The sequence below is a fragment of the Pecten maximus genome, chromosome 6 (assembly GCF_902652985.1).
Source record: "Pecten maximus chromosome 6, xPecMax1.1, whole genome shotgun sequence".
NCBI lineage: Eukaryota > Metazoa > Mollusca > Bivalvia > Pectinida > Pectinidae > Pecten > Pecten maximus.
In genome coordinates, this window is record NC_047020.1 from 42,794,426 (window position 1) to 42,807,887 (window position 13,462).

Genomic DNA, 13,462 nt, shown 5'->3' on the forward strand with positions numbered 1-13,462 from the left:
GAATATATTTTACTGCTCAGATCTTAATTACAAATTGAATTTAGCAACAGTCATCCATAGTTTATTCAAACCCTCTTGTTCAGTCCTAGATCCAAAGCGTTCTAAAACTGTGGGTGTGTTTTTTACTTGACCTAGTTGCGTGTTAGAAGGTACTTTGACATATAATGTCTGGTTTACGGGAAGATTGATTCTGATCAGGAATTTGCGATGAAGCAGCCGTACATCAGTGAAAGCTACATCGTCATCACATAAATTGCTGAAAGCAAGGATTCCCTTAGAACTGTAACTAGGGCGGACATTAAATCTCCGAATGTGTTGAAGTTGTAGTATTTTATGTGATTAGGCTACATAAATTGTTGTACTTGTTTTCAGGTGTTAAAGAAAGAAAAGTACATGTAAACGAAACCGCAATTCCTACTCAAAAAATATAAAATAAATAACAAGCTGGCAAAAACATGTCAACTTCTACATTAAAACTATAGGAAAACTAGGACCAGGCGTTCCAGATGTGCAAGAGTCTCTCGTTTTAATAGATAACATTCTCGTCGGTGTTCGAGTATTTGTTTTTAAGTATCACCTATTTACAGGGTATTTAACATAACAATCACCACTCTTACAAGGTTTGTTTATTTGTTTTTGTCTAACGTACAGTCAGGGTCATTTAAGGACGTGCAAGGTTTTGGAGGTGGAGGAAAGCCGAAGTACCCGGAGAAAAACAACCGACCTACGCAAATATGTCAAAGTACTTGTAATATGTACTGTAAGTTTTTTTCAGGGGGTTTATGAATTGGTATTTTGGTGGATAGATTGAAACCCCTGAAAAATAACCCCAAAACTTCATAAAATAAAGATATAGTATAACCTGAGTCATTTATTCTGTAAAAAATAATATATCCTAAATAAATTAACCATGTGACAAAATCGCGCAACTTTGAAGATATGTCAATCATTGTCAAATTAAAACATATCAGATCAAACAGGATAACTACGTATTCAGAGTCCCTACACGTATAATTAAAAATTGTATTTTAATTACTCGATAATTAAAACTGACAATACCATTTACTAATATTCGATTTCTCTTATCAATATTTGATTACAGTTTAAATATAACCTCCGCAGAGTAGGAAAAGATACAATATGACCGATCAAATATCCTTATTAATTATTCCTAAATTAACAAAGACTGACCTCGAGATATCTAATTACCCGGTACACAGGACACCCGGGATGTGTAATTAATTATAACCGTTTATTAATTAATTGATAATTACCTTTAATGTAATGATACGCAAACAGAATCAATAAAAATTACTACCCTGTAAAACAAATATTAGTACTTCTCAACATATGATCGTGGAACCACTACAGTTTTCGTTTGAAGACTTTAAATGATTCACAGTTAAGGTACTTCAAAGTTTTGTTTTTCTCGTTTAAAAACATTTTAGAAACGGTCGACATTTTTTTATCGCATCCGATGTCCTTTTACTTATCAAGGCAAATAACATGTTTTTAACCTTTTGCTATCATATAATACATTTTTTTTTATTCTGATAAATTATTTTACAATCCCTTAACAGGTCTCTCGGTCATAAAACATAGTTATTTAAGAATTAAAAGTTTGATTTCTCTTCAAGCGTTTCCACTATGACGTCATAAGTGTTACCATTTGACAGCTATAGTTCACTGTAAAATGGCTGTTCAATTTAAATTCTTACCCTTTTAGTAAGGAATAACATGTTGTAATTAAAATGACATAGAATCTCCAAAAGACAGAGAAAATTATAAGAAATGTATATTTAGATATATGTATTGACCTGTCCATATGATATACATACATGTAGTGATCGTTAATGGTATACTAATTAAGCTGGGCGGTTCATTGCTTAAATGATATGATTACTAAGCTTTGTCTTACAGATATTGTTTCTCAAGCTTCACGTGGGTACATTTACGATGCACGCGCACACGAAGAATACATACGTGAATATTTCATAGTAAATTGATTATACTATTATGACTATAATTCCAAAAATATCGTCATCAATGCCCTCAATCGGCTGTTTATCGTCATAACAAAACAGAAATATATTCAAAGGTATTGCTCTAAATACTTTCAAATACGTACATATTTTTACCGTGCGAGGTATGATAACATGCATAGGTGTCTAAAAGCAACATAAAAAAACAGTATCAACTACATTCTCAAAATCTGCATATTATATAAATAATAACAATGATATACATATATATATTATTGAAATAAGATATTGCTTTAGATCTCGTGTGGCCATTCAAAAATAGCCCATTATGTTCTAGATACACATAAACGTGAATCAAGATAGGCGACTTCTAGACTTTGTGTATGCTCAATGGCTTGCGTAATATTACGTCTCAGGATATATATTGAACGACTACACGCGTCATCAAACATCAATTGTGAATTCCTGTCATTGTGATCGGTCGATTAACTGCATGACGGAATCAATACTCTATACTTGTAATGGGGAGGAGTTATGAAAAATACCCTGCCCGCACGTGCTGGGGCTTAAATTAGCGACCTCTCGTTCTCCGAGCGGACAAGCCTGAATAAGAGAGGTCATCTTTCCAATTTTACATGCTGAACTCAGTATAATCTAGAAGTGGCACATCTTATCTTGTACAGTACATCACAGAAGTCTCAGATAACCGAAAGTTCATTTAAATTGAATATTCGGATAATCGAAATTCCGGATAATTGAAAGTTCGGATTATCGAAAGATCGGCTAATTGAGGGCGGCGTCTACTGTATAGTCATTGCAGTATGAAGTTTATGTAAAATTCACAGAAAAACTCAGATCCATCGACAGTATAAACTTGCCAAACAAAGCAAAAAACAAAACAAAACAACATCAACTAAATTAACGATGATGCATTGATAGGTAAACTTTTCAAACAGACGATAATAAGATGGCACATAAAAAGACTGGGTGGCCTATTGATGTAAAGTTAGTATTTTTTGCCAGATTTGTCGGGTATAACGTACAAGTTGATACAAAGATCAGTAATAATACGTAACAAAGATAGAGTGGTAACACACAGATAAATTACACCTGTATATATGAGTCTAGTGTATATTTATCTATATACATTTTACGACGAACGGTTAATATAGAATTAAAGCATATAACTGTTTTGTCCTTCTATACCTCGTCAGTGATTATCGTTTAATATGAATAATCAATAAAGAAATTATTGTCAGCTACCATGGATACCCACTAAATCAAGAATTGTCAGTTATCATAAATACAAAATAGATAAAATATTGTCAGTTACCATGAATACCAAGAACATATAGTATTGTCAGTTATTATGAATATCAGGTAAATTACCATGAATACCTAGTAAATAATGTATACTCAGTCACTATGAAGATCAAGCAAATAAAGGATAATCATTTATTATGAATATAAAACAAATATTGGAATGCTAATTACCATGCATACCAAGCAAATACAATTTATACTATTGTGATTTACCACAAATACCAATCAAATATAACATTGTCAGTTACCACGAATACCAAGCAAATATAACATTGTCAGTTACCACGAATACCAAGCAAATGTAATATTGTCAGTTACCATGAATACCAAGCAAATATTGGCAGTTATCACGAATACCAAGCAAATATAATATTGTGAGTTACCACAAAAACCAAGCAAATATGATATTGTCAGTTGCCACGAATACCAAGCAAATATAATATTGTCAGTAACCATGATTATCAAGCAAATACAATATTGTCAGTTACCACGAATGCCAAGAAAATATAATATTGTCAGTTACCACGAATACCAAGCAAATATAATATTGTCAGTTGCCACGAATACCAAGCAAATATAATATTGTCAGTTGCCACGAATACCAAGCAAATATAATATTGTCAGTTACCACGAATGCCAAGAAAATATAATATTGTCAGTTACCACGAATACCAAGCAAATATTATATTATTAGTTGTAATGAATACCAAGCAAATAAGATATTGTGAGTTTCCACGAATACCAAGCAAATATAATATTGTCAGTTGCCATGAATACCAAGAAAATATAATATTGTCAGTTACCACGAATACCAAGCAAATATTATATTGTCAGTTGTAATGAATACCAAGCAAATATGATATTGTGAGTTTCCACGAATACCAAGCAAATATAATATTGTCAGTTGCCATGAATACAAAGCAAATATTATATTGTCATTTGTAATGAATACCCAGTAAATATGTCATTTTCAGTTGCCATGAATACAAACCAAATATAGCATTGTCAGTTACCCCGAATACCAAGCAAATATAGTATTGTCAGTAACCAGAAACACCAAGCAAATATAGTTTTGTCGATTACCTTGAATACCCAGTAAATATGGCATTTTCAGTTGCCAAAAGAACCAACCAAATATAGTATTGTCAATTACAATGAATACCCAGTAAATTTAATACTGTCAGTTACCATGATTACGAAGTAAATATAATATATATAAACAAAAACCCTACATAAAAAAGAAAAAGAGGCATAGTCAGTTAATGTTGATAATGTTAGCTCCCCTAATATTCTTTAGATTTATATTTAAATTACAAACAAGTTAAAACTCCCCCAATATCCTATTAACTTGTTTGTAATTTATATAGAAACCTTATCATGCGTATTCTGGATTGCAATTAAACTCCAATACCAATACCTCTTCATTTTCATCGTCATTTCCTTCGTCATCTTCCTCCTCCTCGTCGTTTTCCTCTTCGTCTGTTCTTGGTAATGGCCATTTCCATTCCTCGTTCATAAAATCCATTTGAGTATCATCGAACATTATAGGACTGGCCACTGGTTCTGGTGTTTTCTTCACTGACGTCTTTGTGGACTCATCGTCGTGCATGAATTCATCGTCACTTTCATTCTCCTTCAAATTCTCATCATCTTCAGGTTTATCCACACTGTTTTCTGTTGTGTCTTCGTTTTCTGGAGCTGTATTGCTTTCTGTCGATTGTTTGTTGGACTTTTCATTTTCATTTGTAGAATCCTCGTTATCCATATCCGCAGTTTTGAAATAAATACCTTATTTCCGATCAATCAAAACCAATTACGTCGAACCCAACGGAAGTCCCTCTGAACGGCCTCCTTGGTGAATAATTGTTGACCGCTAAAAATTGTAGTCAATCCCAAATCGCTGCCGCTTCTATTCCGGAATTTCACTTCAATAGCCCGTGTAAAGTAGCATTAATCTAAATCATTATATCGACCCTGACTGATACGTGAAACTATTACATGTTCAAGAACTTAGAAATCTTCCGGTAATTTACCAAACAACATCTACAAAAAATATGTTCTCACAGTCCTACACTAGGGTCGATTAGTAATGACTGGTTAAGCCGAAGTTAACACAATACCAGAGCAGAGACAATAGGTAGAGGAGATATATCGCTATTGACGCCCAATACACACGTAAGATACCCAGGGTGGATATATGTGCAAATGAATCGACTCAGGTGGACATAACGCCTCACAGCGTTATAATAGATGCAACGCTATCGCCCTATCAAAATCTACAATAGGGCAGGCACGACGCTATTGTTTGCCAGCCGGCCTGATTTAATAAAGCCCCCGAACGCTTTATTTGTTTATATGAGTCGATTTAAAGTTCAAGCACTTCTTCATGTAACTATGTATAATGTTCTGTGTCGAAGACTTAACCTTATATGCACTTAAATGTAGACTATATTTTTGGTATCAATTGTGGTTTAAAGAAATAGTTTATAGTATGTTTGATCAGACAACAAATCTCGTAAATTGACTAAGGGTCTGAAATACGGTAACGTCTACTCAAGTATCATTTATTGGAGTTTTATGTAAACATATGGGTAAATATAGAGTACTAAAGATGAATGCTGATTATTAAGTATCAAACAATGTATCTGTTTCGTATATAACAAACAAAAACCTATGAAAATTCAAAGCAGAATCAACAGTATGCTTTACTAATACACGTTCATATAGTGGTATTTGCCATGCGCAAACAATACTTCCTTCCGTTTAAACTATTTTGAGTGAGATATATTCAGAATAGCAGGAGTAAATTAAAAAGAAAAATGTCGACTTTGGTAGAGCTATCTGGAAAAGAAAAAAAGATAACAAAAAAACAACAACAACAAAAACAAAACAAAACAAAAACAAAACAAAAAAACTAACAAAAAACAACAACAACAACAAAACAAAAACATCATTATAAATGTCTGTCCGTTCGCTTCCTTTGTTTTCATGTGAGATTCAGAATTTTCGTTTACGTCTGAATATCTCATTGATGTTATCGCCAGGAAGTCTCTAAGATAATGTTTAGTGATAAGATTTCAACGACTATGATACGACAGCATTGAAAACAGATAATGTCACATCGCTCCTATATTTACACAATAAATATTGGCTATTTAAGGACATTCGATAATATATGTGTACACTGGGGTCACTTGAGTGTCACTAAAGCACTTTGACATGTTGGAATCATATTTAGTTTAATGCTATCTGGTCGAAAAAGTGACGCGTTTAAGATTATCTTCAGCGGCGCCCAAGAAAACGCAAAGCTGTACCAGGGGTTATAAATATACAGTAACTTACAATAATAACTTGGGAATCGAGCTTGATTATGTTTGATAAAGACAAACTGTTTAAGTTGTTGGACTTGTCGTTACTAGTTCTTACTGGTGCATGTTTTTTTCTGGTTGCTGTTTGTATATTACCTCCAAAAATTAGCTTAAAGCATTTAACCTATTCAACACCGGATACATTTTGTTATCCGTTGTCAATAATAAAGAATAGAAATCGATGGAAGACATAAGCAGAAGGGAAAGCAGGGAAATCTCTCAATAATCTAGGTGCAATTCATCTGATTTGAACACCCACAAAGCGTACATAATAAATGATTCCAACGAATTATTTGAAAATCTTTCAAAAATGTAATTAAACTTAATATCTTAAAACTTTCGAAAACAATTTTTTTTTATTAAAAAGAATACCCCATATATTTCATATCACCGTAAGTAAAACACACATCGTAGATTTCTAAGTTATATTATGTACAATTTACGGTATTGACCTTTCACCTGAAAGATATATTATATCACACCTGGATTTGAATTACATAATGATAATCGGCTTTATCTAGTTGATTTTCATGTCATTTAAAATGTTTCATCTAAAATGAATCGAAGGTCGTGTTATAGTAAACAGCATTAACTGCTTAGTATTGTATTAAGCAATACTGATATATTTGTCAAATAAACATTTTGTTAATGATATGCTTCGTCAAATGAGACGTTGTATTATCTATGGAATGTTGGTCAGATTGTTGCTTGACATAGGGAAGTGATAGAAACTAAGATGACAATGCTTTAGATTGCAGTATGATTTTTATTACGTTGTAAAATCTAACATATTAACACACACGAGGTTTGTGGTTTGGGTAGGAGTGGGGGGTGTTCCTTAAATGCATAATATTAAGATATTGAAATCATTGTTTAATTGACACACGAAAGGTACAATTATTAATGTCCTTCCTAGATATTGATTTTCTTCATATTTTTTTTCATATGGACACGTTGATATTGAAAATTATAGAACAAACTGTCAATACTTGTTAATATAACTAAACCTGTTATACAGTCCAGGGTGACAATTAAAATGTATATATGAAATGACATCTTTGAACTGTAGGTATAATCATTTATGATGTTACATATGTGAAAAAATGTATGTAGGAAATAACATCTTAGAAATTTGAGCATGAGCATTCATGATATTACAATTGTAAAATGTTTGTATGAGATGCCATTTAGAACTTTGAGCAAGAGCATTCAGGATAATACATTTGTGAAATGTTTGTATGAGATGCCATTTAGAACTTTGAGCAAGAGCATTCAGGATAATACATTTGTGAAATGTTTGTATGAGATGCCATTTAGAACTTTGAGCAAGAGCATTCAGGATAATACATTTGTGAAATGTTTGTATGAGAGGAAATCTCAGAACTTTCAGCATGAGCATAGATGATGTGGTATAAAATGCCATCTCAGAACATTGAACATGAACATTTATAAAGCTACATTTATATTGTATTTTAAAAAGTTGGCGAGAGCTAATTGTATGTATGGTATATGTTCATGGCTTTAAATATCCAACTACTTCGGTTATGATAACTTCATATTGAATCAGTTATGATCGGTCACGAGCATTACATTGTATGTAAACTGTTATATATTCCAATGGGTGTGTGATGTAAATAAACATATTGTTATTATAGTATTATAACAGCTATATAAAGGTAATAATTATGTATTTGATGTGTTAAAATGACAATACAATTCCCATTTGTTTAGGAGTGAAATACGTATAAACGTCAACACCTCTCTTCGTAATTTAGTGTTCAAGAGTTATGCCCCTTTAATTTCCCGTATGATAACTAACATCAGACATTTAAATGAAGTCCATTATATGTTAAATCACACATGATTGCCGAAAGGTGAGTGTATGCTGTATCAGACAGGCTGTGTTGTGAAACGACGATGACGATGTCACGTGATATTATATATCTTCGATATTGACGTAAAAGATAATTATTTTGTGTCACTACACCTATACTTATTCATTCGTTTTAAACATTGAGACGGTTTTGATGAGAAAATTATGTTTTAACCTAAACGCTACTATAGAAAATATTTTTGGATCTGCACGAAAGAAATTTAACACATGTTTATCATTTATTATCACAATTTAGCTTTTTATATCCTTTGATGTGAAAACAGTAATTGATAAATTGTTATTTAAAAGGATGGCATTTTTATTTGTTTACTCAAATCTGTCTTATAAAGAATTTTAAGTGGGGGTATAACACCATGCACTTATATTTGTCAAAACAAATAATTTTATGAAATAGAACACATGTCATAATGCAAATGTCCCCTATATCTTAACACACACGTTTATCATATCTCTCTTGACCCATTTTCTATAAAACTTTGAAAATTCAAGTCTAAACCTATTGTTCTGTAATGTATAGACAGTAGAGATATCAAATTATAATGTGTTATGAATGGTATCAACAAACATTTTCCTGGTTGTATGCCAAAAACTACAAAGTCAAAGAGATTCAAATTCAATGACGTATTTAGGTCAAAACTTAGAAATCACCAGCATTTCGCAAAAATATTCGTTACAAACAAGTCATTAAACACAAAACCCTGAAAATTTAACGTAGTGAAAGTAAATTGGTTTACAGAAGCTCTATTCGTGATCAGAATTACTTCTGTAGAATGAGAGGAGCGGCTTGAACTGAAATAAAACACATGTTAAATTATTGGGTTGGAAGTTGATTGGTAACCGGGCATTAAAGTGGAGTGTGAATTGTTTTAACCTTGATCTTATTTAATCAGTCGCAATCGAGATTAAACTACCAACACTACCTAGAGGTCATCAGATACGAACGGTGTGAATCTTTCAGATGCTAACATAAGAAATATGGCTGTAGTTTACAATAAAAAGATACGAAGTCATTTTGATACATAATTAATTTGATTGGTCGAAGCTATTGACGGGATCACGTGCGGTATTACGCAGTCTTTGTATATACGTCTACCCCACGTGGACAGGTGATGCACTATCTAACACCTGAGAAATCCAGGTAAGTAATCTATCTTCATAGGAGCACGGCTACGTGTCTATATGAAGTTATGAAAATCCATATATAGATTAATATTCTTATGAAATATGAAACAAACGCTATCAATTCTTTCTTGAATAGATATCGGCTGTGATATGCGACAGTTAAGACTGATGTGTTTATGCCAGACGAGTCTGGAACATGCAATAAGATGCAGCGACTTCCTCAGATAAATACAAGCAATCTGAGAATCTTTCTCAAAAACTCATTACCAGAGGTAAATCAGGTAAGAGTATTATTTTTTTTAATATTAGATGTTTACCTGTCGCTTAATTATTTATACAAACATCTTTCTAATTAATCGTTATGTGTCATAGAACTTTGATATGAATCATTTTAGATCAGTAAGTTTAGATGGAATAACAGTATCACTATATCAGATATGATTATAATCTATTCTTTCATTACGTAAATTGCTATAGAAATATACTAGGTATTAATTTGATGATGCACTTTTGACATCACAACACAACATCAACATATGATTGCTGTATAATAAGTTATTTCGTCGGACTAAAATTTCGTGGTGATATATTTTATGAAATAACAGTCCCTACGGGCAGTGCTAAAATCCTCATATTGAAATGAAGATATTTGAAAGCAATTTTGATGGCTAATACAATTCTGAGTCTTTATAGAGGAATTCTTACATTCTTACAGCACTTTGTATGCAGGTTGAACAACCTCTGACGGTAACATATATTGTATACTTAATTAGACTTCCGGAATGATTGAAATTTATTCGAATGTTTGTATCACTTGTCATAACAACGTTTCCCTAACTAATCGACATGTACGAATCACTACTTAATAGACCTTTTCCAACATACAGTGTCGGAAGCAATATTCGGACGTCTACGCAATCATAAATACTTACTTTCATGGAAATTTCAACACTTTTGTTTTCCTTAATCATAGATTAAGAGTTAAACTTGAGAATCAAAATAAAACTTGAAAATCAAAATTCATGATTTGACAACATGTACCGAGAATATTATGATATATGGCCCAATAATAGGATTTCAAGATACAACATAATAGAAGCGTAAAAAACAACTTTATATATGATTGATATAAAAGAAACAAAGAATACCGACAACAAACAAGAAGTCAAACTCACAATTGATTAAACAAGGGTAACATACATGTATGAACAACAATGAAAATACGTTGTTCCCGAAGAGTAAGCATCTTCTGGTTCATTGACGACACCTGTCATACAGATCTATGTCAATTCGGGTTAAGTCAAAATCACAAATGGGAGTTAGTGTGATGACAACGGAACCACTAGGCATATCACAAACAGGTATCAAAAACTTTTGACTTCAAATCGCACATAAAAATAGATTATTTCCAAACGTGTACATGATTTCTACGATAAAAATTTCCCATGACCTTCATCAACCTGCATCTCTAGAAACCTTAATATTTTATTCTTTCATTAATCGACATCTGTCACGGAAAATTGAATATTAAATCAAATGGCACTTATAAATACCGTAAATAGCGGATGCTGGTATATAAAGAACACGACGAACGATCTACACCTCGTAAAAAGAGGAGGAATTACACTGATGTGATGTGATGTGATAATGAACGGATTCAGAGATGCAAGCATCTGCAAAGTTCTTGGTTTGTAACAAGTGCCAAAAGTGCAGTAGGCCCTGTGTCCATTTATGTGTACATTGAAGCGCGTGCGGCCGCGATACACACAGTATATTGTACGATGTATATTGTATACTGCGTGTTGTATACATTTGGAATTGTCAAAACATATCATTGCTTAGGATTTTTTTTTTTATTTGTGTTGAATATGAAACTTACTAGCTGTTTAAACGCTAAAAATGAAACACGCTAAAAATAAAACATGATGATTTGTATAGAAAACGCGAAATTTAGCATACGCTAAAAAAAACCGATGTACGGTATGTCATATAATAAAACAAAATAAATGTTCACGTATATCAACTTAGGTCTTTTTTGTTAAACATTCTAATCAATGAAAATTACATTTTACTCTTTTGTACCACTTTGTAATGTACACCCTGAAAGCTTAAAGTCTTTATTTGAAGAACTTGGAGGAAACCAAAATATCTGAAGTCTACGTGTTGAAGATGATTTTTTCACGAAATATTAAATATTACACTGAGCCGGTCCTGTATTGCATATCAGTGTTCACTTTCAATGCGCATATGATGCAAATACTTTGTTACCAAGGCATGAGAATCATGACTTTGTTTCAATGATACGAAATTTATATTTTAGAAGAAACACTATCAGGAAGTTTTATATGTATGTAAGCTTAAGTTAAGTTACGACCATGTGAAAGTTGGGTGCCCTTAGAAGAAAGTAAAAGTAAAATAAGTAGTATATAGAAGCTAGGGAAATAAGAACAATTTGGATTTCTACCATTTCGTCAAATCAGGATTGTACGACAGAACTGTGATGCTATGAATGGACATGTGTATTCAGTGTGTTACTGTATCATCACTGTTATACTCAACGCGGTGGCCGAGTGGTTAAGCTGTACCGACACTATATCACTAGCCCTCCACATCTGGGTTGCGAGTTCGAAACCTACGTGGGGCAGTTGCCAGATACTGACCGTAGGCTGGTGGTTTTTCTCCGGGTACTCCGGCTGTCCTTCACCTCACAAACCTGGCACGTCCTTAAATGACCCTAGCTGTTAATAGGACGTTAAACAAAAACAAACCAAATATACTCACCGGTACCGGAACACGCAGATATCTCATAAGATCAGGTTTCATAAGGATCTCTCTTTTTACTTTTGCCTTGATCACGGCGTTGTTTTTTCGCTTCTGCATCAGTCTATCCTTAATAACTGTCTGATTGGTATTAGCAAGATGCATTGCATCCTTCCACATTATCTGAAACGTACCACGTCGTGTATGTTGCATAGCGTTGCTCACCAATTGCTGGGTGTCCTTACCCACTGCGGTCGCCATGCTGCTGTGTGTTATGTTGAATACACTACTGTATATTAATCTAACCACGTAATTGACTGACTTTTAAGTTAAGTTCCAAAATCCTGATTTTCGTCTTGGTAGGAAATCCAGGGAATCTGAAAATGATCCCATGAAAACATCATTAAAATATATAGTAGCGGCATCATTGACCAATTGACTGTGTATTACTATCCAGTTACCTAAATAAAGTGGGCATTATGTAGTTTGACAGCATTAATAAGATTAATTAATAAAAGCACAATATAATCTTTGAATAAGAATGCAGTTGCATACTTCATAAAGCTGCTATAATTTAGTCATATCATAGTTAATTTAAAACGACAATTGACTGCTTTAAAAAAAGTGTAAAAGTTTTAAAATTATGATGAGAAATCATAATATTAGCATTGACAAGCTTATAACCCTTTGTGTTAATTCAACCGTCACATATGAGTAAATGCCTATTAAATAGGTATATGTAATATGTATATATGTAAAAGACTTGCTCGAGCACACACAATGAATAACGAGTGCTGGGTCATCAGGTCAATAAACATTTAACATGTTAATATCCTTTTATTTGTTTATATCCCATTCATATCCGAGGACAAAATCACCGATTAGTCATCAGTCTTTTGTAATAATGGATTAGAACATATAATTTGTATTATGCAGTATGTATAATGTCTCTGCTCTACAAACAAGAGGCAGTCGAGGCTTTCCTATACTCAATTTATGTTATTGAAAATAAT

At 32.8% G+C, this 13,462-nt stretch overlaps 1 protein-coding gene across 1 annotated transcript in view; it reads right to left on the reverse strand.

Annotated features, from left to right (window-relative positions):
* Positions 1 to 13,462, reverse strand: part of LOC117329835 — a 42,038-nt gene that overhangs the window by 25,057 nt on the left and 3,519 nt on the right. Inside the window, exon 2 of the mRNA XM_033888010.1 lies at positions 12,471 to 12,826. Within this exon, the coding sequence (XP_033743901.1) occupies positions 12,471 to 12,710 (240 nt within the window). The 5' untranslated portion in view covers positions 12,711 to 12,826. The remainder of the gene's footprint in view (positions 1 to 12,470; positions 12,827 to 13,462) is intronic.